General features: G+C 44.7%; 1 protein-coding gene across 1 annotated transcript in view; it reads right to left on the reverse strand.

Annotated features, from left to right (window-relative positions):
* The window catches only part of LOC147890613 (protein CHROMATIN REMODELING 35-like), a 128,693-nt gene that overhangs the window by 72,981 nt on the left and 28,645 nt on the right, over positions 1–27,067 (reverse strand). The window contains exons 2-3 of the mRNA XM_087391069.1: positions 13,306–13,365; positions 438–1,339 (exon numbers count right to left, since the gene is read on the reverse strand). Coding sequence (XP_087247195.1) covers positions 438–1,339; positions 13,306–13,342 — 939 coding nt within the window. The 5' untranslated portion in view covers positions 13,343–13,365. The remainder of the gene's footprint in view (positions 1–437; positions 1,340–13,305; positions 13,366–27,067) is intronic.

A 27,067-nucleotide genomic window follows, 5' to 3' on the forward strand; every position in this document is an offset into this window, starting at 1 on the left:
TTCTTTGCACCCCTGTGGGATCTACATTAGGGCTATCATGCCAAAGCTAGCCTCTAGGTCATTATTAACATTGAAGAAAAAAAAAACAAAAGGCATCAATAATCAAAGCAAGCCTGATTCTTTCCATCAGTCCAGGCACAAAGCTCCTGTCAGAGTCGTAATATATTCCAGAATCTATCCTCTAACCCATTTTTCATTATCACCTTCAAATGTCAAGGCAAACATGCAGAAATATTCCACAGGTTTTGATATTCAATGGAACATTCTTGCCATTGACAGTCCTATCCCTACATTAAATACAAACAAACTAAAACGTTCATCCCATGGCCTTAAATTAGAAATAAATTGTGACCACAATTATAGAATAACGGCCTAGTCACATTTTCAAAACCGTTACAACCGAACACATAATGGATTCAGTACAAGCTCCAGCTTACATCCATACAGGCAAGGGAAAATGCCATGTCCTGCCATAGATGTTGTAGGCCATCATCATCAGACTGCGGATAGTCATTAGATTCTGATCCAGATTCTTCAAAATCCTCCAACCCAGAAGAATTCGCCAATGTCTCATCAGGTTGCATTCGTTTTTCTAGCTCATAAGTGGAACTCTTCTCACAGTCAGTTTCTTGCTTATCATTCAGACCTGATGTACACCTTACTTCAGTATGAGTATTAACGCTTTCCAGACGTGCATCGCCTATCCTGTTTTCCATATCATCTCTTTCCATGAAAGGCACAACTTCGGATTGAATTTGCGCATTTTGAAATTCACTTGAAATCAGGTCTATTTCATTATCCCCTGTGTATTTGGCTACCCCTATTTGGGTGGACGAAGTTTGGCCATTATTCTGAAGAGGTGAAAATTCTGCAGCATACCCTGATCCTGAAGACTCACTGATTTTCACTCCATGCAGGGCCAGCTTTTCTAAAGCAGAGCTGAATATTCTGGTTACAGAATCTCCTTGGCATCTCAGTTGAAAGCACATACTTAGCGATTCAGGGCACTGCCGACCATTTTCTGCTTGATAAGTTCCTGGACAACTGGGGAAGGGAGTATAAGTACCATCAATGAGTGGATTTGCAACATCCTCATAATTTCTGTGTGCATCAGGAATTACTCCCATTGACGTGTGCCCTAAGGAAGGAAGGCTACAAACTGATTCAGGCCTTCCCATCAAGAAGTACTTCGGGGAGGGTGAGGTACTCCCTTTGGTTGGTAAATTCAACATTTTCTGGATGTCGTTGCAAGTACTTTGACGGAGCTCACTATACTTTGCCACATCATCTGTCACGCTACCATACTTGTTACAGATCTTTTTCTTTGTGTGCTTGGTGCCTGTTAAGAGATCACTCAGTTCTTAGATTTATGAAGTTAACTATCATACAGCATACACATATATGGATGCATAACAACTCAACTCCAACCAATAGATTGACAACCAGAATTCTGTGAGACATGATTAAAGACCAAAAAGGAATTAAGTGATCCATTTCTGATATCATAACCAACCAGAAACGGATTGCCAATGAGAAAAAGAGGCAATGCACAAGCAGTAATTATGTTGCACCAGCTGAGAATGCTAATGCTTCACCATCTCATGCAAATTTTGCACAAGAGGGAAAGGATTTTGTATTTACTGCATTTTAATACAGATTTGGTGTTAGGGGGGATTCAGTTGCATTTGATGCTTCACATGCTTCATCTGGTGATTCTACATGTGCTGCCATAGATACTTGGTATCTAGATAGTGGTGCATCGAAGCACATGACTCACACAAAAGAGTGGTTTGAAGAAATCAAACCTGTTTATAGCAGGCAAGTTACTTGTGCTAATGCATCTTAGGACATCACAGGAGTGGGAGATGTTCTCATCCTTCTAGATTCAGGAAAGAAAGATGTCTGGTATGTTCTTGACTTGAGGAAAAATCTTATTTCAGTTCCATCCATGGCCCATGATCAGCTCACGCTCGTGGAATTTCAAGATGATCAATGCAGGATCAACCCTACAATCAGCATGCTTTGGTTATTGTGTATGCTACTCCTGGTGATTTATCGCATGCCAGGTTTGATCATGCGCATCACAGAGCTTTGGCATACTTGCATAATCATAATATAGTTGAAGGTTTGCCAAAATTACAGCAGCCCGCTCAAGAGGTGTGTGAAGGGCGTGCACTTGAAAAGTTACATCGCCTACCTTTCAAAAAGGATGACCCAGGTTCAGTAAGAGCACACAAGGTTTTGCAGATTGTCCATAGTGATGTTTGTGGACCAATGAATGTAACTACCCATAGAGGGTATTGGTACTTTGTTACATTCATTGATGACTATTCCAGGTTCATGTGGATTTTTCTCATGAAATGCAAATCTGAAGTGAGAACAAGACTCTCATGGAGATGACACCGTGTATGCTGAGATTTAAGAAAATATCAAGAGCATTTTGGAGTGAGGCAATAGTTACAGCCACATATATTCAGAATCAATGCCCTGCACAAGCATTGGTTGACAAGATGCCTTGAGGCATTTTATGGCTACAAGCCCAAGGTGAATCATTTCTAGGTATTTGGGTCAGTTGCATATGCTTTGGTACCGGCTTGGAATCAATCCAAGCTTGATGCTAAGAGCACTAAATGCATATTTGTGGGTATAGCTACCAGGTTGGGTAGGATTTTATATCCGACCTCTTCCTCCCGTCGATGATTGCTCTTTTTGCCCTTCACAAGGGCAGGTGTCCAGGCTTAGATGGACTTACCCCTTCTTTTTTCTGGCTTTTTGGGACCAGATCGGGCATCAGATTACCGCGCCCTGCAGGGCTCTTGGGACTCAGGTGAGATGCCGGACTCACTTACAGAGAGTCTCATTCATATTATCCCAAAAGGGGGTTGCAGGAATTAAGTGTCTCAGTGGAGACCTATCACTCTGTTGGGCACTATTTGGCGAAAGCAAGTAGCCTACGTTTGCAGCCCTTCCTTCCAGATCTTATACATGATACGCAGACAAGCTTTGTGCATGGTAGAAGCATCTTTGATAACATCTTCTCATTCTGGGAGGCTTCTAATTGGGCCATGCACAATAGTCATAGGCTAGCCATTCTACTCCTGGACTTTGAAAAAGCATATGACAAGGTAGATTGGGGCTTTCTAGAGGGAACCCTTGTTCGCTTTGGATTTTCAGATGCATGGATCAAAGGGGTGTCCGCTCTTTACAGATCAGCCCACAACTAGGTTCTTATTAGTGGAGTCAGGGGAGACAGGTTTCAGATTAACATATCAGTTTGGCAGGGATGCCCATTAGCCCCCTTTCTCTTTTTATTTGTGGCTGAAGCTATGAGCATCTATATTAGAGCTCAAGCTCATATTATTGGGCTGAGGCTGCCGTTGAGGCAGGAGGAGTTGTTGGATAGTGAGCTGGCAGATGACACGGTGGTTTTCTTGGATGCGACACCATAGGCACTCACCTCTTTCAAGACCGGTCTAGATTTGTTTTGCACTGCAGCAGGGGCTCATAGAGGAGGTCTATGTGCAGCAGCCCCAAGGTTTTGTGTTGGAGGGACAAGAGCACAAGTTATGCAAGCTGAAAAAGGCATTATATGGGCTCAAGCAAGCACCTCGTGCATGGAATCACAAGATACATCAGTTTCTGCTGTCCCAGGGCTTTGTGAATATACATACGGAGCCCAACCTCTATATTCTGCAAGAAAACTCAGATTTGGTCATTCTTGTGTTCTATGTGGATGGCATTATACTCACTGGCAGTAATTTGCAGAAAATGCAGCAGTGAAGTCCGTCTTATGTCAGACATTTGACATGACAGATCTGGGATTACATCACTATTGTCTTGGCATTGAGTTTTTGCAGACCCAAGGGGGTATCAGCATGTCACAAACAAAGTATTCCAAAGGCCTCTTGCAGAAATTTAAAATGGAGCATCGTAAACTTGTGCACTCCATTGGAAAAGGGAATCAAGCTGAGTAAGCATGATGAGGCTGAAAAGTTTGATGGCACACTCTACAAGCAGCTGGTGGGTAGCCTTATCTACTTATGTTCCACTAGACCAGACATTGCCTATGCCACAAGGTTACTCTGTTAGTTCATGCATTGTCCCACAGTCACGCATTGGAATGCAACAAAAAGGGTTCCCAGATATGTACATGGTACACTCTCTTATGGGCTGCATTATGCTCCAGATAGTGAAATTTTAATGAGTGGTTTTTCAGACTCAGATTGGTCAAGGGACATTGATGACCGCAAGTCCACTTCAGGTTATTGCTTCTCATTGAGCTACGCGTGCATATCATGGCTCAGTAAGAAGCAAAGCCACCTCTCTCTCTCCTCCAGGCTCCAGTGAAGCTGAATATAAAGCGGCAAACGTAGCCACTATGGAATGTATGTGGTTGAGGAAGCTATTGCATGATTTGCATCATGCTCACGATGGTGAGGCATCTCCGATCTTTTGTGACAACCAGAGTTGCATTGCCATTGGCAACAATCATGTCTTTCATGCTCACATGAAATACATTGAAAATCACTATCATTATGTGCGGGATTGTATTCAGGATGGCTTCATTGATCTTACATATTGTTCTGTTAAACAAAGAGAGAGTAGGAGAGACAAAGTGTTGAAAGTAAGTTGCAATAGATGAAGTGAGTAATACAAAAGCAGGGAAAGGTTTTGTCTAAGTGACAAAACCTTATCCTTCACTAACCCTAGTTAGTGAACTAATTGGGATTAGGGAGAAAAACCTCTAAAGAGGGAAAAGTGCCCCTGACCTACTTATTGGTCACTGCTAGAATATAATAATAATTCTAACACCCCCCTGCAGTGCCAATGTCATGTACAAGGAAATGATCAATCACCAAAAGGAGATACGTTTAGGGCACTGCGAAATGCCTCAAACTTTTCGTGTGAAAGTGCTTTGGTGAAGATGTCTGCAACATTGTCATGTGTTGACACATAGATCATACTAATCTCTCCTGCATGCAACTTCTCTCTAACATAGTGATAGTGAACCTCAATGTGCTTCATACGAGCATGAAACACAGGATTCTTTGCCACTGCTATAGCACTCTGACTATCAGTGAGAATTGGAGAAGGACCCAATGAAAGATGAAGATCAGCAAACAAATGACGCAGCCAAACACATTCAACTATCGCTGTGAAAGCTAATCTTTGGGCTGTGCATATACATGCTCACCTGAGAAACTGAAAACTGAATATCAGGTCATGTATTGCAGAGATAAATGAGGCATCCAAAAGCCTGGCTATAGAGTGTGACATCAATTGATTCACCTGCATCATGCATTGTAAGTTTCAGCCCCGACTCCACGGGAGTGGACATAGGCTTGCAATCATGCATGTTGAATCTGTCCAAGAGCTTTTGAACATACTTGGACTGAGACATAACAATGCCACGTTTCTCTTGAATAAACTGGATCTATTTGGAATAAACTGGATCCCCAAATAGAAATGTAACAAGCCCAAGTCTAACATATCAAATGTAGCTTTCATTTTTATTTTTTATTTTTTTGCAAAAAAAGGAAGAAAAACCGTTAGAGCAAGCTCCATACGGGATACATCATGCAATGCACGAAAAGCTCAAGAGCCAAAAAGAAAGGATTGAGGCTGATAGTGCCATCTCAATCCGGTAGAAACCTCTGAGAAAAAGGGAGAACCCCTCCAAACTCGAAGAAATATAGTCCTTCTAGAAGAGGCTGCCCGTGAAGAGCCCTGCATGCTAGCCCATATGGCTATCAAAGTGTGAATCGTGTCAGTCCAAATACCCATGAACACCTGTGATGGGTGTATCTGGGTGCCATCCAAGGCCTCAGTACATCTGGCTCTCCAAATGTACCAAGAGGAAATGCTAGCCAAAATCTCCCAAGAGGTGTCCACTGAAACATGAGAAGCTCTGAAGGGAGTAAGTGGTACATCCTGCAGAGAGCAGGGCTCTACCACCTGCCGGCGGACCGAGAGTGCCCAATAAGACTTTGAAATCTGCAATTACTTCTTCATTTGATCCGATGAGCAGCATGTCATCTACATAAAGAATGATGACCAAAATATCCCCCCCATCCTTCTTGATATAGAGGGTGCTCTCAGTTGGACTATTGTGCAGACCCTTGTTGGTTAGAAAGGCATCAATTTTTACATACCATGCACGTGGGGCTTGTTTCAGCCCATACAAAGCCTTATTCAGCTTGCATACCTGATGTGCATTTCTTGAAATTTCAAAGCCCGGAGGTTGTTTGACATAAACCTTTTCCAACAAGTCTCCATTAAGGAAAGCTGTTTTAATGTCCAACTTATGAACATTTCATTCAAAATTTGCAGCCATTGCTATAACTGACCTGATGGTGGTCATCCTGGATGTAGGAGCAAAAGTCTCCTCATAATCTATGCCCTTTTTCTGAGCATATCCTTTTGCAACCAGCCTTGCCTTGTACCGATCAATGGACCCATCTGGCTTTCCTTTGACTTTAAAAACCCAACGTGTACCTATGGCATTCTTGCCTGGTGGCAAATCCACGACATCCCTAGTCTGATTTTTATGAATGGACTACAATTCATCGTGCATGGCATTCATCCAATGCACATTATCCTTTGCTTCTTCAAATGTCTCAAGCTCCTCCTCATCAAGAAAAGTACCTGCATAAGCTGATTCAACTTCAGCAATTGTTTCTTAAGGTCTTGAAGCTTTGTGAGGTGAGAATTCATGGAATCTTCCTCCTCCATATGTGTATGGGAAAGTTCTCGCTTCAGAAAGGAAACCCTGGCATCATTTCTTGCTGCAAACATACTCTCTAGTATCTCCCAAGCCGCCATAGATGTCTTGCATGACCGAATATGAGGTATAATGAACCTCTTCACAGAAAGAGAAATTACTGAAAGAGCTTGTGCATCTCTAGAGTCCCATCTTTTCTGCTCTGCTATGGGAGCTCCTGGAGCGGCTGCTCCAACTACTTGTGCTGCATTTGTACCTCTACCCCTGCCTCCAACTGTAGGAGTGACAGGTGTAGTCGTTGTATCTGGTCTTGCTTCATCTCCATTGACATAATCCCAAAGATGTCTACCAATAAAGATATTGCGAACCATGAAACTCCACAAGGAGTAGTTGGTGCCATCCAACTTATCCTCCTATGTGAGAACCCCGAACACCTCATTGGAGTTGTTCTGAGCCGTTTTCACCAAATAATCTCAAAAAAAAAAAAACATCAAACTGATCAAGTGCAATTCCTTGCTAGGATATAAAATGCACAAGTAAAATCTGCAAAGAAAAATCTGCCCACAGTGACAAATACTGTTAACAGCCTGTCAAAGGCTCAGAGTGCACTTCAACTATCCTACAAATGTTCTCCAAAACTATCTGCAAAACTCCCAAAATGCTTTTACACTGCCAAATTGTATCCGAATGCCAAAAGCCCCAATTTCTTCAGGGAAATTGCATCCAAAAGAGGGCAAATTGCCTGAAAGCCCCAAAGATGCAAGAAATTGCAGTGCAAAACTAAAAGCCCTAAATTTTGAGCTGAAATTGAGCCAAATTTCACCCAAATAGTAAATCTCCTGCAAAATCCCCAATTTCTTGGCCAATCTTTGCAATTTGCTTGCAATGTGTGCCAAAAAATGGACAAAAGCCCCAAACTTGCAATGTGTCTGCAAATGATTCAAAAGTCCCAATTTCTCTGCAAACAGACATACTTGCAAAAAACCAATGCCCTTTGCAATGCAAAATGCCCCAAATTTTATAACCAAACAATGGCTCTGGGCAAAAATGCCTGACAAAGACTACCTGCTCAGAAGACCTGCAAATGCACCGAAAGAAGTACGGACTCCTAGAAATAAGTACGGACTCCTAGAAATGTACAGAATGCAGGAGTGTGTATGGAATCTGTACTGTGTATGAATACCTATACGGTGCGCTGACAACAAATATACGGAACAGTACGACCGAACTGACTACGGGTCAGTCGTATTGTTGTACGACGGAATGCAATAAGGGATCCGTGCTGGCGGCACGAATGTGCGGCTATTGTATGGATATCGCATGTACTGTACGGATGGCAGGTACAGACTGGCGACTTGAATGCAGGGCCAAAGTACGGACGTCGTACAATGTACTGACGGAAGATTGCGCATGTACAGACGAGCAGGCACAAACATAAGGCGGCTGATGCACAGCATGTGTACGAAAGGTACGGGCAATGTACAACATGTGTACGGAATGTACGGGCGATGCACAACAGTTGTACAGACGAAAATCCATACAGTCGTACGGAGTATACGGACGTGCAGGAGTGGGAGCTGGAGGTCGAGCTTGCGGGCAATGGAGCAATTGAAGCACGAGCTGTTGAGCAGGGAGCAGGTCCGGGAAGAAGACTCTACTCTGATACCAAATGTTAAAAAAAGAGAGAGTAGGAGAGACAGAGTGCTAAACGTAAGTTGCAATAGATGAAGTGAGTAATACAAAAGCAAGGAAAGGTTTTGTCTAAGTGACAAAACCTTATCCTTCACTAACCCTAGTTAGTGAACTAACTGGGGTTAGGAAGAAAAATCTCTAAAAAGGAAAAAGTGCCCCTAACCTACTTATTACATTACATTGGTCACTGCTAGAATATAATACTAATTCTAACATGTTCCACTAAGGACAATGTGACAGATATCTTCACGAAAATCCTGTCAGCGCCTCTCTTCACATGTCATCGACATGGCTTGGGGATCAGAGACATTCAAACAATGTCAAGGGGGTTTGGTAAAATGATATTGTTTTTCTCTGTGCTCCCATAGGTTGCTATATCCATATGTCGATGAATTTGTGCAACCATGGTACTTTAGGTACTTCAGGTACTTCTGAGATCATTCCAGAGTACTTCAGCCATATCATTGAGGGGGAATTTGTAGAGATATACGATGATATGGTGGTGTAGGATAGACTAGGACTTAGTCTCTTTTGTGTGTTAGTACTTGAACTATTTATACCAAGTACTTGTACTTCATTTGGTTGAACATTTCAGTTGGAGTTCACTTGTGTTCTCAATACATCTCCATTATCGTTCCTACAATTAGTCCCATAATCATAAGTACACTTGTGGAAGCCTTATATGTATGGCATAGTTTGAAGACCTCCTTGCATAATAAGAAGAAGAATGGTAGATTGCAGCAAGGTCATTATGCATCATCTACTAGGAAAAATGAAGGGAGAGGTGAAAATATGTTTGTAATGCTGCATATGTTGAACGCCATTTCGCATAAGGAAAAGATTAAAGATGTATGGTAAATGGACTTAGGTGCATCAAACCACATGAGCTGTTAGGAAGAGTGGTTTGCTAATATGCAACAGCTTGAGAGGTTTGGCTTTGTTGAGACAAGTGACGATACATGCCATACAATTGAGCATGTTGGCAATATTCCTTTGAACAAGCAAATGGGCAAAAAGAAGTACCTAGATGATGCTAAGAACTTGGTTTGCAACAAAGATATTGCAAGAGGATGCAAAGATGGCAGGATGTTCACCTTGAATGTGGGCATGCCGAGTGTGGAAGCTACAATGTTTACAAAAGGACACGGAAATGTTACACACATAGAGATATGGCAAAAGTGGATTGGCCATGTGAATGTGCAGCGGCGGCTGAAGTTAATGCAGTCTAGAGGAATAGTTGCAAGTTTGCCCAAGTTCAAAGTTAAAGACATGGACAAGGTGTATGAAGTATGTCAATTTCGGAAACAAACCAAGAAACCCTTTCTGTAGGACATGGTTGTTAAGACACTCGTGTCTTATCGTAAGACACTTAAGACACTTAAGACACGTGTCTTACCTTAAGACACCTTTAGACACTCTTGTTTTTTTTTTTTTTTGGTGGGTGGGGAGTAACAACAACATTGAGTTTGACTTAGCCATGCTATCATCGATGGTGACTTTGGATCTAGCAGTGGTAGTGACCTCGTAGATTCGGATTAGGATGAATCTTCAGAGATTTGAGTCTTGAAAGTCGAAAGTTTCCTTTCAATTATATGTATCGAGATGCAGATTTCATTCATATCACATGTGACAAGATTCAATTGTCCATTTAAACCTTTAAGTACTCAATACTTGCGAGCTCTTGAGTCGCAAGTCTTAACTTTAAGTTTTAAGTCTTGAGTGACGAGTCTTGACTCTTAACTGCATTGTACAAGTGCCTTCTTGCATTGTTTAAGTGTAGCTTATTGTACTTCTAGAATCTAGCAACGAGCTATGCTAGCAAGTTGTACATTTGTATACTTATACATATATTATTCAAATATAATCACAATGGCGTGTCTTACGTGTCTTATCTTTAAGACACTTTAGACACTCGTGTCTGAAGCGTGTCTAACGTGTCGTGTCTTAACGTGTCTTACAACCATGCTGTAGGAAAGACATATAAGTTCAATTTAATACATTCAAATGTATGAAATCCCACAGGATACGTGGTCATTAAGTGGGAGCAAGTTTTATGTGACCTTTATTGATGATTACTCAATAAGGATTTGGGTATAGCTTATGAAGCAAAAATCTCAAGTTTTGAAATCATTTCAAAGCTTTTAAAGCCATGGTTGGAAATGAATGTGGCAAAGGATAAAAACCAAATGGAGGGGGTGAATACTTCTCATATGAGTTTGACAAATACTTGAAGGAGCATGGCATCAAAAAGCAATCCACATGTATATACACCCCATAATAGAATGGGGTTGCTAAAGGGAAGAATAAACATACTTCTGAGGTTGCCAGAGCCATGTTGACTAAGAGAAATATGCCCAACTATTATTGGCTAAGGCAATTCATATGGCTGTATATATTATGAACAAGACCCCCATTGCAACAATACATGATGTGACACCGAAAAAGAACTACACTAGGATGTTCACACTTTAGAGTTTTTGGTTGTGTTGCGTATGTGCATATTCAGGATGAGATGAGAACAAAGCTTGAGCCAAAGTCTGAAAATTTCATTCTATTAGGATGCTCGACTGGGCAAAAAGAGTATTTGTTGTTACAACCCTGTGACATGAAAGTTTAAAGTGAGCACAGATGTTGAATGCAAAAAGATGGAACGTTGGCATGCACTACCTAATGGAGCTGCTGAACGAAGGCTGAAAGGGATGTTGTTGGCACCAATGTACAGCAAGAGTCGTGCAGTTTAAGTGGACCAGGAGAGTCCTCTATTAGTGTTATGAAAGTGAGCCCTTGATCAAGGAGGCTGAGAGCGCTAATGAAGGGCATTGATTTGTTGAAAGAAAGTGTACATAAATCAAAAAATTCAATAACTACAGAGGGGAAGTAAAGATTGATGAGTCACATATGACTCTTGAAAAAAGTGTTGGTCACAGCTTTTGCAATGATGATTTGAGTGGTGCACAGTCCTTAGATGATGAGTTTGGCATACCCAAAGTAAGAAATCCCAGTGTGCAGAAAATGAGGCATACAAATGAGCAAAGTCTGCATTTATCAAGCAGGGTGAAGTATCAAGTGTAGAGGTTTCTCTTTCATTATGCATGCATGGCAAAAGTAATGCAGTGCTGAGCCTCTATGCTCGTGGTCACTTTGAATGGGAATCAATGATGGATGAAGAGATGGATGCATCCAAAAACCCCAGTAAGTCTACATGTTCCTAGATTGGAGCATACAAAATCATGGTCAAATAATACGTTCAATGGAGCTACAAATAGCACCACTAAAAAATTTACATTCATCTCAAGATGCTAGGATTGAGCATCATCAACTTTTGAGCTTTCATACTCCAAAGAATTTGATATTAATTGTATTTATTTCAAACTTTTAGCATTAAAGTCCCACAACCATACACATGAGTTTTCTATATGCGTTCCCACGAAAGTAAGAAGGAAAAAGCTTCCATACAAACTCGACTAAAGATATGCATTCTCTTATGATATTAAAGAGAATCAAAAACCCTTTAATAAGGCCACATATTCCTAAATTGAAAAAAACAAAACCTTATATAAACAAGGATTTTCCATGGAGCTACAAAGTGTACTAATAGAGACTGGCATGGTACTTGGGATCTAGTGCCACTGCCAGAGGGAAAGAAACCCATTGGGTGTAAATGGGTATATAGGATGCAGCCTCATGCTAATGGACAATGAGGAGGTATAAGGACACCCTTGTTGCCATATAATATGTGCAAACATATGGCATTGATTATGAGGAGGCATTCAGCCCAATTGCCAAGATGGCAGAGTTGTGATAGCTTTGACTGCATCAAAAGGATTGGAATTACAGCAAATGGATGTCAAGAATGCTTTCTTGAAGGGAGACTTGTATGAGGAAGTATATATGGAGCAGCCAACAGGGTATGTGCAGTTGGATGTACCACACTATGTATGTAGGTTAAAGAGAGTATTCTATGGGCTAAAACAAGCACCAAGAGCTTGGACTGAGAGAATAAGAAAGTTCTTGAAGGATGCAGGATTTCTGACCAATGAGGCTGATCATTCCTTGTATGTGCGAAAGACAAGTGCAAGAATGGTGGTGATGGTCATTCTAAGTGGATGACTTGATAATTACAGCAAGTGATATAGCTAAGATAGCACATGCAAAGAACATGTGAAATTTGATATGAAGGACCTTGGTGAGCATATTCACGATACACCTGAGATGGCACATGCAAAGAACATGCTTTTAAGTGGAACATGCAAAGAAGCACCGAAAGTTTCAGAGCATGTTGGGTGTGATGGAGTTTGGGTTGAGCTTGGGCGGGAGTGTTACAAGGGTGAGCTCACTACATGATCGCCCACCTGGGTAAGCGAGCTCGGCAGCCATCCGCATGATAGACAGACCTTCATCATAGGTGGTCGCAGCGTGATTGTTGGTGGCCCTACACCGCAAAATTCTACAGTTAATAATGAAGCAAAACTCCTCTCGTGTGTGATTGTAGAGCTCAAGCTCACCCTCTTCCTTGCATTGTTTTTCATTTTACCGGTGAAGGGTTGCCTGTCTCATCAATTAGAAAAAAAAAGGGACATGAGCGCCATCTCTAGATGCTTGGCTTTAACAATGTGAGGTATACAAATATGGAAATCTGCATCAGATTTATAAAAGCTTCTGCCACAACAACGAAACTGAATGCATTTCCACACATGCACATGCAATAACTATTGAAGAGACCAAGAAAAATGCCTTAAAATCTAAAGGAAAATGTCAAATAAGAACCTTGCAGACAATACAATTGCTTACATGTTCAAAAAGCGTATTGCTAGTGATGTAAAAACTTGTAGTATAGAATTGAGATTTCGTAGTAATCAAAAAAACCATTAGGATAGATAGTCAAAACATACCTGGAGTTGATGATATGATGGATTTTCTTCTCCCCATTTTTAGCACTTCAAACACATCACCTGAGGAATAACAAGGATGGGTTTCCTTCAAAACATACCCGGACTTGATGATTTTCTTCTCCCCATTTTTAGGACTTCAAACACATCACCTGAGGAATAACAAGGATGGGTTTCCTAAAAACATACACTTTTGCAATCCAATCAAAATCCTTCACAATACAATCTTTCTTTAAAATTTCCAAGTAAAGAATTTTTAGCTCTTGTGCAGATTCGTGTACATCCATCTGTTTGCAAGTTTTGAAAAAACACATTCTCAGATGGATTTCAGACCGTTGTTGTTAGTCATGACTGGTATGGTAATAGAAAGAAGCATGCTAAACAAAATCCTACTCACCCATGGCTCGTAATGAAATAATCAGCACTCAGTAAATATGTAACTCAACATGAGAGTAGGATAGATCTAAGGACTCCCAAATTCTTCAAAGTTTGCAAAACTCGTAGTACATTGATAAGGTTTTCCATACAAACTGGGTGGGTATACCATATATGCATCCAGTCTGAATATCACATAAAAATGAGGGTGGGAGCTGTAGCTTATAGAAATTTAGTACAGATCCAGTAAGCCAATGATGGCTCTTCTTCAATGCAGGTTCTGGCACTCATGATTACCCTCTTTTTGGCCAGCATAGATCCATCTATTACATATAAACTGATACCAAAAACTACTCGCAAACCACAACACAAATGGAAAACACTGATGCAGAGAAAAATGACTTCTTTATTCTGTATATAGAAAGAGGTAGCTAAGGCCGATACACAATTGTCAGAAGGAAGGGTAGCCTTCCATTTACAACCAAGATAAAAAGATTCCATCTACAAGTAGTTTCTAAGGCCACTTCGATCAAGTTAGTCTGAGAAAACTTGAGGATTGGAAAGAAGGTTTTTGCTTTTTTGGGGTCCAGCATATAACAATTATCATTTGTGTTGGAGAAATGATCCTCGTAGGGATGCTTACATGCATGGCAGCGCGGAGCTGATTTGTTTGGTCGCCGTGCTGGTTGATGGCCTATACTGCGGCCTCCTATTCGACCAAGAAAATAGGAGTGACTATGAATGAGTGTGAAACGCATCATCAAACCAAGCATCTCTGCCATTGAAACTGAAGAGAAAGGCATCCCAAGCTGCCCTCTCCAAAGAGTGGATGACAACCTCTCTGCCTCCTTTTTTATCTGAGGGGTAACTCCACCATGTTGCAGTCTCCTCCAATGACCCAATAATCTGCAGCGGGAGCCCAAGAAAGCAACTCCTTCCTGAACAGGACACGATCCCCTCTATTATTAGGGACGTAGAGATTGAGGAATCCAACCTTACATCCCCCAATCAAAAGAAGAATCCACTGGGCTCTAGATGGAAAGATAGCACTGTATCCAACAACCAAGGGGAGAAAAGAGTCCGGAACTGAGATGCAAGTACCTCCCCTTGTGCCCAAAGCAAGTGACCAAAAAGTATGGCCTGAAAGTAATTTACCTAACTTTGCGCAATCTCTGGCATCCAGCTTGAGCTCCTTAATAAATAAGACATCAATGGAGCTACCAGTAACACCTGTATGAAGCTGCTTACCAATCAGCTCTTTGCGGTGGCCATGAAGGTTCATGGCTACTAAGTCCCTGTATGTTTCAACTAACAATCCTCATTGACGGGAGGAAGTAACATGGAACATCTTACCTGACCTAGTGGCGGAAACAAACCCCTCAATGGGGAAAGATCTCCTGCTCAATGAGGAGGGAGGGAGCCAAGTGGAGGAAAATCCGCAGGGGAAAGAACTCGTCCACCTGAGGAAGAAGACACCCTGTCACCAGGAACTCAAACAACTGTCTCACTAAAAGTAGAAGGCACAAGGTCCTCCTCCAGGAAGTCCGTGAATCTGCCAGGGCTGCGAAAGAGTTCTTGTGAACCAAACCTGTCATAGGGATGCGAAGAATCCCCTCAGAGGGAAGCAGATCATAGTGTACGCAAACCCTTTCCCTCTGTTCAAGAGGGGAGCTGAGGAAAGGGGCTGCTCTAAAGTGCCAAGATCCTGGAAAGCTACGGGGGCCTTTCTAGCCGAAGAGATATCATCAAGAGCCTGATCAAGGAGAGGGGCTGATGCTCACGCAGAGTCAAAGGGAGAAACTACAGCCAAGGCTGCAAGTGGAGCACTGCATCATGAGCCGAGTGATGTGCAACATCAATGGGAGCAACCACAACAAGAATATCCAAAGCTCCAGAGGGGATGGCATCCTGGATGACGGCCTCTTGATCTGGAGGGCGCACCGGAACCCATCTAGGGACAGCAGGTGCCACGGAAGCCGGTGGAGGTACCGAGGGAGCACTCTGTCGAGGAAGAGTGCTCTGACGTGAGGGATCTATACCAACATGCTATTGAGGTCGAGGAGGAGGTGTTGGAACTGTACCAACAACACCCTGTCGAGGTGGAGGAGAAGGTGCTCGAACTATACCACTCCCTTGTCGAGGTCTAGGGGGAGCCGTTGGACCTAAAGGCTTTTTGGGCCTCTTGTTCTTTTTAGGGCATTCCTTGGCAAAATGCCCAACCGTCCTGCAGATCCTACACTGATCCTGTCTGCCCGCGATCCCCACTCTCTGTCGAAAGAAGAACCATCCGGACGCGAAAGCATGATATGATCATCTGATAAATAAGGGTCCATTGTAAAGATCCTAACTCTAGGAACCCCATCAGACCTGATCGCCTCTACAGCTGCCGAGGGCAAACCAAGGAGGGGGGGATCTCAATGACAATACCAAAGTACTCCCCAATCATCGGGAGTAAGCGATGGTAAACTTGTGGAAGACCGGGAAATCGGACAAAAAACGAAAACCCTTACTTAGCCTCCTCCACAGAGTCAAAGCCTAGCATGAAAGAGTCACAAGTGCAAGTACCCGGCTTTGAGCATAGCGCTCGCAACCTCCGGTGAATCAAAAATGACATGGAAGAAACCTCACCCAGATAGCAACAAGTCGAGGATTTCCAAGCCTATTTCAACGGTACATATCTCAGTTCATACCTCAACCTTCATCTCTCAATTCATTCTCTCAGTACATATCTCAGTTCATACCCGGAAAGCAACGAGAGCCAACGGGCTGAGCGCCAACGGGCGGAGGTAGACTAGTTGGTGCTCGTTGGCTCTCGTTGGCTGCTCCTCCCGTTACGTTACGTTGGTGCTGGTTATGTTGGCGCTGCTCCTCCCATTGGCTGTGCCCCCTGGCGCTACCCTCCCGCTGGCACTGCTCTTCCTGCAGACGCTGCCGCTGCTCTCTACGCCCAACGTACCCCTACGCTCTCTACGCCCAACCTACCCCTCCGCTCCGCTCTGCCTACCTCCAGTCCACTCTGCCTCTTCTCCCTACGCTCAGCCTACCCCCCCGCTCAGCCTCTCCTTGCTCCGCTCCACTCTGCCTACCTAACTACCCCCTCCCTACGCTCAGCCTATCTAGCCACCCCCCCTCTTTGCCCACCCCGCTCTGCCCTATTGGCGCACATTGGCTCAGCTCGTTGGCGCTCGTTGGCTCTGCTCCTTCCGTTACGTTACGTTGGCGCAGGTTATGCTGGCGCTGCTCCTCCCGTTGGCTGTGCCCGCTGGCGCTACCCTCACGTTGGCGCTGCTCCCTACGCTCAACCTACCCCTACGCTCTCTACGCCCAGCCTACCTCCGGTCTGCTCAACCTCTTCTCCCTACGCTCAGCCTACCCCCCCCCGGCTCAGCCTCTCCTCGCTCCGCTCCACTTTGCCTACCTAGCTACCCCCTCCCTACGCTCAGCCTATCTAGCCACCCCCCCCTCTCTGCCCACCCCGCTCTGCCCTGCCCGCTGGCGCTACCCCTCGTTCCACTCTTGCTGTAGCTTCCGCTTCTACTGCGCCCCCCCCCCTTTTGTTGCTGCTGCACTGGGCTGCAGGTGTTGGCAACCTCCCTCCACCTAGGCCCCTAGACTAGGTCTAGGCCCTCCGCCTTACAGCCATACACACTATCCCAAAGAGTACCTCGGTGGTCAAGGCACAGATTGCGAGCATGTAATCTGCTATTGAGGAGACATCTAGATGGGTTGACGTGGACAAACGGGAACCCACTATGAGAAAGGGAGAGAGCAACAGTGAGAGCAAGAAACGGGAGAGAGAGAGAGAGAGCTGAAAGCTTAGTTGCAAATAGATGAGTGTGAGAGAGATACAACTAAAGGAGTGAGATAAGGTTTTGTCCTAGTGACAAAACCTTAGTAGTGACTAACCATAGTTGGTGGACTAACTGCAGTGGAAAAACCTCTTAAAGAGGGAAAAGTGCCCCTAACTAGCTTATTAAATTACATTGGTCATTATATCTATAATTCTAACACCCCCCTGCAGTGCCAATGTCATGTACAAGGATGATTAATCACCAAACGGATATAAGTTCAGGGCACTGCGAAATGACTCAAACTTTTCACGTGGAAGTGCTTTGGTGAAAATATCTGCAACATTGTCATGTGTGGACACAAAGATCATACTGATCTCTCCTGCATGCAACTTCTCTCTGACGTAGTGATAGCGAACCTCAATGTGCTTCATGCGAGCATGAAACACTGGATTCTTTGCCACTGCAATGGCACTCTGACTATCAGTGAGAATTGGAGAAGGACCCTCCAATGACGGATGAAGATCAGCAAATAGACGACGCAGCCAGACACATTCAACTGTTGCTGTGAAAGCTGCCCTGTACTCAGCTTCACATGATGAGGTAGCCACTGTAGATTGTTTCTTGCTCAGCCAGGAATGCAAGCTTTACCCAAAACGAAACAATTGCCACTAGTGGACTGCCTAGTGTCATAATCACCAGCCCAATCTGAATCACTGTAGGCATGCATCTGCAAGTCACCCCCCATGGGAAATAACAAGCCAAAAGACTTCGTGCCCTGCAAATAACGGAAGATGCGCTTAACTGCCTGCCAATGCATAGTTTTTGGACTGTGCATATACCTGCTCACCTGAGATACTGCAAACTGAATATCAGGTCTAGTGTTGCAGAGATAAATGAGGCATCCAACAGCCTGACTGTAAAATGTGGCATCAACTCATTCTCCTGCATCATGCATTGTGAGTTTCAGCCCCGGCTCCATGGGAGTGGCTATGGGCTTACAATCATGCATGTTAAATTTGTCCAAGAGTTTCTGCACATACTTGGACTGAGATATAACAGTGCCACGTCTCTCTTGAGAGAACTGGATCCCCGAATAAAAGTGAAGCAGCCCCAAATCTGACATGTCAAAGTTGGTCTACAAATCAGCTTTGAAATCTGCAATATTATCTTCATTGGACCTTGTGAGCAGTAAGTCATCGACATAAAGAATGATGACTAAAATTTCCCCCCCATCCTTCTTGATGTAGAGGGTGCTCTCAGTAGGACTATTGTGCAGCCCCTTGCTGGTCAAAAAGGCATGAATCTTGGCATACAATGCACGAGGGGCCTGTTTCAGCCCATACAAAGCTTTATTTAGCTTGCATACCTGAAGTGCATTTCCTGAAATTTCAAAGCCTGGAGGTTGTTTGACATAAACCTCTTCCAACAAGTCTCCATTTAGGAAGGCTGTTTTAATGTCCAACTCATGAACATTCCACTCAAAATGTGCAGCCATTGCAATAACAGATCGGATGGTAGTCATCCGGGACGTAGGAGCAAAAATCTCCTCATAATCTATGCCCTTTTTCTAAGCATAGCCTTTGGCAACCAGCCTTGCCTTGAATCTGTCAATGGAGCCATCTGGCTTCCGTTTCACCTCGAAAACCCATCGTGTACCAATGGCATGTTTACCTGGTGGCAAGTCTACGACATCCCAAGTCTGATTTTTCTGAATGGACTGCAATTCATCGTGCATGGCATTCATCCAATGCACATTGTCCTTTGCTTCTTCGAATGTTGCAGGCTCCTCATCATCAAGAAGAGTACCTGCATATGCTGATTCCACTGAATTAGCACCTTCCATGTGCCTTACTGCACTGCAAGTCCTGCCAGGTAATGGAGCATCAATCTTACTCTCCCTGAGAGTCTGTAACAGCTAGTTTGGGACTGTTGTTGCTGCATGTATGTCTGCAATTTCTTGCTGAACCACATGTTCTACTGCCTGTGGAGGTGGTAAGACATCCTGTGGCTGAACTGGAGCATCGGGAGGTGGCTGTAAATGCTAATTTACATCAGAAATATCAGCAGGGAAACCCAAGGCAATGGGTAGTAACCCCTCAAAAACATCCTCTGAAGAAGAAGGCATATGAAATTCTGCCTAAGTGTGAGCTGAATTTTCTGCAAATATCACATCTCTACTGACAATGATCTTGCGTGTAGCAAGATTGTAGAGACGGTACCCCTTGCTTTCTGCACTGTACCCAACAAATATGCACTTAATTGCCTTATCTGACAACTTATGCCGAAATTCAACTGGCACATGAGCATATGCAAGAGATTCAAAGACGCGGAAATGATCCATTGAAGGCTTTCTCCCATTCCAGACTTCATAGGGAGTTTTTGTTTTCAAAGCCTTAGTAGGAGACCGATTTAAGATGTAGTTGGCACACATTAGACCTTCAAGCCAGAATTTGTGAGGCATGTGTTTGCTTTTCAACATACATCTGTCCATCTCCATAAGAATTCTATTTTTCCTCTCAGCTTTGCCATTTTGCTGAGGGGTCAGCCTCACTGTGAGCTGATGCACAATACCCTTGCCTTTCAAAAAAGCATCAAAATCTGCAGACAAGTCTTCCCCACCTCTATCTGTGCGCAATGTCTGTATCTTGAGTCCAGATTCATTTTCAACCATGGCTGAAAAGTGTTTAAACACCATGAACACTTCTGATTTGCGCTTCAGCCCAAAGACCCAAGTGAAATTGGAGTAATCATCAATAAAAGTAACAAAGTATAGATGACCACCCAATGATGGAGTCCTCATGGGACCACAGACATCACTGTGTATAAGCTGTAATTTTCGAACAGCTTTAACTGAACCATCCTTTTTGAAGGGGAATCTGTGCATCTTGCCTAAAATGCACCCTTCACAGGCACGTGGAGGAGGTATCTCAAGAGGTGGCAATGTATCAACCATAGAGTGCTTCTGAAGTGTCATCAAGCTGTTGTAATGCAAGAGGCCATATCTGGCATGCCATAACTCTGCATTCTGCATGGCAGAAGTAGGAGTAGAAATTGCAAGAGCATGGGCTGCTCTTTTCTCAAAAAGATCAAGCTGAAAAAGCCCACGCAGCAGAGTACCAGATAATCTCAAGGCATAATCATTTTCTCTGTCTCGGACAGCACATTTGTCATCCTCAAAGATGACCTGAAATCCAGCCCTGTTAAGAGTGGACACTAAAAGGAGATTCTCGGTGATACCAGGCACATACAAGACATCTGAAAGTCTGAAAACTCAGCCATCAATGGCGGTAAGCTCAACTTCTCCTGTACCACGTACTGAATATGACGAGTTGTTGGCACAAGTGACTTTCTTACCAACGGGAGGTGGATGCAAGGAAGTGAAGAGACACTTGGAGGCACTGTTGTCAAAATACCAAGTATTCAGTGTTTCATTGACACTGAAAGCTGATGCATCCGTGGAAGGATCATAACTGCAAGTCAAAAAGGCATATGTATCATCATTACAAGTGGCTGTACTATCCCGAGCATCTGGAGAAAAGGCATAATCTTGTCCAACAAAGTTGGCTGCAGCATCCCCACTGTCAGATGCATGAGGAGCTGAATCTGAAACAGCCATACCGGAGCTGTTTTTCTTCTCTTTTGCAAGCCTTTTCCTGCATTCTGCAATGTGATGACCTGGCTTTTTGCAGTAATGACAAAAACCCTTCTTCTTGGGCTTACTTGCATCATTCTTAGCCTTTTGTTAAGGCTGTCCTAACCCACGGGAAGGCTGATTTACTGATGTCTTTGCCTATCCCTTTCCTTTAGACTTGAACTTTGAGAGCATAGCTTGTTCACCTGCACGTGAAGCCAAGTTTTTCCTGGTCTGCTCTTCTTGAAGCAGAAGTCCTATCAACTCATGAAAAGTGAGAGCACCTGCCCCCTCCCCTACATAGGGAAGCGGGGTCTATGAGACTCAGATATCCGAGACCATGTCCTGCACCATTTGGAGCTGTAATGGTACCTTATGATCAGAACTAGGGAACTTCTCAGAATCCTATACAAGTCACAACATAGTCTTTTATACACACACATCAGAGTCCAGAACGCCCTCGTCCAGTAGTCAGCGGATATACATGGGAGTCTGCCTACAGAGATGAGACGAGGGGTACAAGAGGAGTTCGAGGTTGAGGTGGAGTTGTAGTCCTTTTCAAATCCACACTTCTAGGGACCATTTCAGTAGAGCAGAGAGATACATATTCCAGATTTCTTTGGATCCGGATTCAGCACATGGACAGCCAGGATCTGTTTGTCACAGTTTGCTACTTCCCCCCTGAGACCTCCCACTTTGCCAGAGATATCCGAGGTGATGATGAGACATCCCCATTTGCTACTCTTTATTAGTCCACCGTTGACTTCTCTAGCCGCGGAGAAGTCCTCCTAGGGGGGGACTTCAACGCCAAGACAGGGGCCCGTCAGGTACCACTTCTTGACTTCAGAGATGATTCTACTCTACTGCCAAATATTGACCTTGAGGAGGCAGGTATGCTACGGGTTTCGGCTAACAAACGAGGTCCATTCTAATCTTATGAGCGGGCCCTATTAGACCTCGGCAAGATACATGATCTCATTATCTATAATGGTCTTGACAAATGGCCTGCTTCACGTGGTTTCACATGCTTCCCAGATAGGGGGGGCTCCACATCATGGGATCCCCTGCCTTCACATCTCACATCACTAACTTCACTGTAGCACCTCTCCCCCCAGGGGCTGATCATACATACCTTTTCTTTAGCATCTCCACCCCCCTTCGTACAGCACCTTCCACCCCACTCAGTTCTTACTCCACTTACCACGATATACGCTTTGATCGGGATCACTCACCTTCTTACTCTGGCCATCTGTACATACTTCTCGCTTATATTGACTTCATATCCCTTTTAGAGGATCGTGCTGCCCTTGTCACCCGCTCACTACAGTTTCAGGCAGAGTTCGTGTAGGATCTGGATGGACAAACGAGATCATGAGTACCATCGGCATCAAACAAGGGTGTCCTTTGTCGCCTACCTTGTTTGGCCTCTACATTGACGAGCTTGAGACAGTGATGCAGACACAGGGGGGTGTAGGTTGCTCTCTTGCGGACACGCTGATCCAGATATTGCTCTACACAAATGATGTGGCTCTCTTGTCTTCCTCGGCAGAGGGTCTCCAGAGACACCTGCACTACAGTCCTTTTGTGAGTCTCATGATTTGAAGATCAACCTGAGTAAAACCAAGGTCATGATCTTCAATACATCTCAAGCCATCATGCATCAGGAGCAGTTCACATTTGAGGGGTCACCTGTTGAGATAGTTTCATCATACACTTATCTTGGGGTTATATTTTTCGGACCCAGCTTCACTATGAGACCCGCGATACAAGCACGCTTGAGCAGAGGGTATGCTCCATTGGCCAGACTAGAGGCAGTGCTTCTGCTCGCACTTTCAAGATCCACGCACCAAGGGGTTGCTTTGTGACTCCTTGGTTCGCCCAACGGGGATGTACGGCAACCCTTGTTGGGGGCCAGACTTGTCGGATACAAAGTGGGCCCGTGTGGAGTGGCTACAGGTTCTCATGTTATCACGGATGTATGGTAAACCATCCGTTCCTCATCATCATTCAGGCTGAGTATACAGAGTGGGGCCCGTGTGGAGCGGCTACAGGTTCTCATGTTATCACGGATGATTCGTGGTCAGCCATCCGTTCCTCATCAGATCATTCAAGCTGAGTTTGGGTCACCCCCTTTACAACTAGATGCTGCATTTGAGGTCATCACGTACCTGTACCGAGTTAGGGAATATGGGGATTACACCTCGGGGCGTAGCAGGCGCTACCATGGATAGCTCTATTCTCTTCTATGGCACTTGCAGCAGGAGGGGACCAAAGGTGCTGGTATGCACGTACAGAGAGATGGTTTGAGCGATTGGGGCTTCACATGAATAGACTACCTCCCTTCTAGTACAGCATGGATGCTCCATTCTCTCCCCTCCTATCACACGAGGTCAACCAAGTTATCTGTGAGGATCTACTACAGCTACACGCATTTCGGACTTGGTTGGGACCGAGTGAACTCCCAGTGAAGCTTAGCTTCTATAGAGATCACTTCTTACATTTCACAGTGGAGGGTTTCATTGACCAACCAAGATACACACAGATTCCCCTACCCCACTCACTCAGACTTCACATCGAGAGCCGCAGAGCAGAGCGACTACCCAACGAGAGGCGCATATGCACACTACGTGACATGCAGGAGGTTGAGACAGAGGAGCATTTCATCTTCATGTGTCCTGTTTACTATGAGATCCGAGGGCGTTTCCACTGCCTCTTCAGGGATAGCTATGGGATTTTGGCCCGTTTCCTCTCCTACCCAGACCAGTGGTGTTTGGTAGGTTTCATTCATGAGGCACTTAGACACCGCGAGAGGATACTCCGAGTACAGAGACAAGAGCAAACTTCTTCCTCGGCTGATCCCTCTCAAAGCTCTATCACGGAGTTCTTTCAACTAGATCACATGGACCCCCACTAGACGAGGCCTCGACATGACCGTGACCTAGAGCCTATGACCCAACAGCTCAGACAGAGGGTCAACACACACATCACACTTGGGGACATCCCCTCCTTGTTCCGAGTCGGAGCCCGACCGACGGGGGTCATAGTAGCCCTAGTCAGACACAGAGCTACGGCCAGGAGACGTGCTAGGACCGCACCTCTGAGTGGCCGACAACACTCTATTGCCAACTTCATGCCTCCACTACCTCATCCATCCTGATATCTTGCTACCGCTGATGATGATGATGCTGAGATTGATATATAGTCAACCATGGACATGACTATGTTGTACTTGAGACTTAGTAGTGCCATTCTGCATTTTTGCATTTTGCATTGGCATGGATGCTCGTTTAGTAGCTCCACTACCACAGCTTGTTGTATCAGGATTTTCAGTCTCATAGACCCATCAGTCTTCCGAAGACTTTAATAAACTTTCTTTCTTTCTTTCTCTCAGTTCATCCCTTTCTTAGCTCTCACTCACACAGACACCTCTTGCCCATGGACAGCACAAGCCTCACAAAGTGTCCTACATCGATGGTGTGGATAGCATTGAGGCCTCGATCATCGGATGGAGCTGTTTTCTCGGGTTTTTGTCTTGCACTAAGGTCCCTCTTCACATTCTCTTGCTCTTTGGAAGATGGTATTTCAGCATTGTATTTTCAGTTCTCCAACTTTTTTATTTTTAACAGAGATGCTTGAAAACACACCTTACAGCATCCGAAAGGAGCTAGTAATGGTAAGTACAAAGACAAAACTGGCTGTCATGAAGAAACCAGCCTATTGCCGGAGAACCAGCTCACCACATACGGAATCTCAGGAACAGGGGCTAACAACTCACAAACACCATCCTCTAGCAACTGTAGCGGCCATCGTCGAGAGGGGGGAACCACGTCATATGCCTCTATCTGGAAAACTTGCTGCCCATGAATCCTGTAAGCTAGGGAATAAAGATCACTAGAGAAGGTGTGGCCCCCCTTTGTTAGCCAAGCAACCATCCACCATGTGAAATCCCTCTGCATTCCCTGCATGCTAGCAACAATCCAGAGAGCTCCCATCCAGATCCTCTACGCTGCTAGGTAGCCCCATAGACATTGTGGGATCGTCTCCAAATCTCTGTCTGTGCAGCAATGGCATCTGTTGTCCACTCGCATCTGCTCCAGCCAAAGCCCAATGGGCAAGCCTCCATAGGCTACCATCCAAAAATAAGATATCTTCTGCAGCCTGAGACGGGACTACATATGAGACCTATAATGTGAGATGACCTCGTGGTGGAGCTATTGCTTTACCCAGTGTTTCTCTCACAAAGGGGTCTAGTTAGCTATCTCCAACTGAAGACGTCAGCCTATAATCCTTTGCCACTCCAACACCTCCATAGCAATATCCGCTTCTAGGTCCTTTGTTGTCTCTAGCTAAATAAGGCCCCATGTCCCAACCCTATAGAATCTGTGATGGAAAGAGCCAAGGGACTCCTGCAAAACTGAACGTTGAGGGATACTCCGGTCCTGGAGAATTGACCATACCAATAGGGTGGGTCTACTGCCCTGCGCAGCCTATCCCACCTTGACTCTGGGATGATCACCTCAATCTCCACCATCCTAATGCCTGCTCCCCTTAAATGCAAAAGTGCATACACACGTGCCTCTATCTCCACATAAAGGCGGTACCAAGCTCCGAAGGCCCTAGCTGGTCCACTATCCCACTAAGCCCAGCCTATGTGTGTCCTCTACCCACGCATCAACTCCTCCTAATCCTTCACCATTGGGTGCCAGATAAGAGGCTATGATGGTAGCCAAGACCGAGAGGAGTATGACCAACATCGTGAAGGCTAGAGCAAATTTGAAAGGCACCGAATTTCAAAACTCAATGATAGAAATAACGCAACACAAGGCAAAATTTGTGAATACATGTGTCAAACTTAAAAAAATTATTATAACCTTTTGTAACATTTCAAATACAAGAAAAGAATCCACTAGCACAATCACTCAAACTCCTCAGGGCAGGAACGGCTGGGCCGAATGAGACCTCCAAACCTTGAAGGCTCCACATCAAGGGGGAGCCCTTCCCGGTGAGGGGGGCATCCAAGAAATCCACTTGTGGGACGACTGCCACTGGGTGTTCTTGAGAAGCCCTCATTGCAGCAAGAGCTTCCAAGGCTCGCAACCAATTGTGAGGCCGTGTCCACCACCTTGCCCAAGAGGGCTCTACTCTACATCTCAGGGTCAATAATGCTACATCCTGCCTAAGCTTGTGGTAGAATCACCGTCTACCAAGCCACCCTGGTTCTTGTGTTCCATGTACCATCCAAAGCTACCCATAAGAAATTATACACTAGGCACCTAAGCTATCCCACAAAGCCCTTGTGAAATTACTAGCAGGAGACAATATACTAAGCCATAGCCGAAAGATCCTAGTTGACCACAAGGGCCCCTGCCTACGAGAGAGTTTTGCTGAGATCCAATATACGCTCTCTAAGATGTGGGCTATCTATTTGGTTCGTTGAAATATCAATGCCGACCTGGCAACCAAGGTATCTCATAGTGTGACCATGTGGAATCCACCAGCCCTGTGTGGCCCTCAATCCTAGATCTCCCAAACCTCCTCAACAGCAACTGCGAGAAAGCCAATTGATTCAGCCAGTTGATTCTGGCCCCCAAGGCCTCACAATAAAACTCAAGTGCACCCCTAACCCCCCCCCCCCCCAAAAAAAAAAACTGTCTAAGCCCTCTCTTTGTCAACTACAAACTCGGAGTCAAGAAGCTCCTCCTCGCAACCAGGAGGCGCATCCCCATGAGTCTTGTTGCATGGAAACTCAAGAAATAGCCTAGAGCCAATCAAAAGTTTGCACATACGCATCTCTTGCTCGCTTGCTGCTCGCCCATTCTTCTGTCCGTCACACCTTTGCCTATCGCTTCCCCACGCCTTCATCCTTCGTCCCTCTACTCCGCACCCCACACCCTTGCCTCGGTTTCTCCCCTTGCGTGGCCCGACGCTCAGCATTCTGATGGCTTGCACAACAACCCGTGTGGCCGTC

Source organism: Dipteris shenzhenensis, chromosome 19, assembly GCF_047967505.1.
Source record: "Dipteris shenzhenensis isolate YYH24624 ecotype China chromosome 19, Dip_SZ_1.0, whole genome shotgun sequence".
Lineage (NCBI taxonomy): Eukaryota > Viridiplantae > Streptophyta > Polypodiopsida > Gleicheniales > Dipteridaceae > Dipteris > Dipteris shenzhenensis.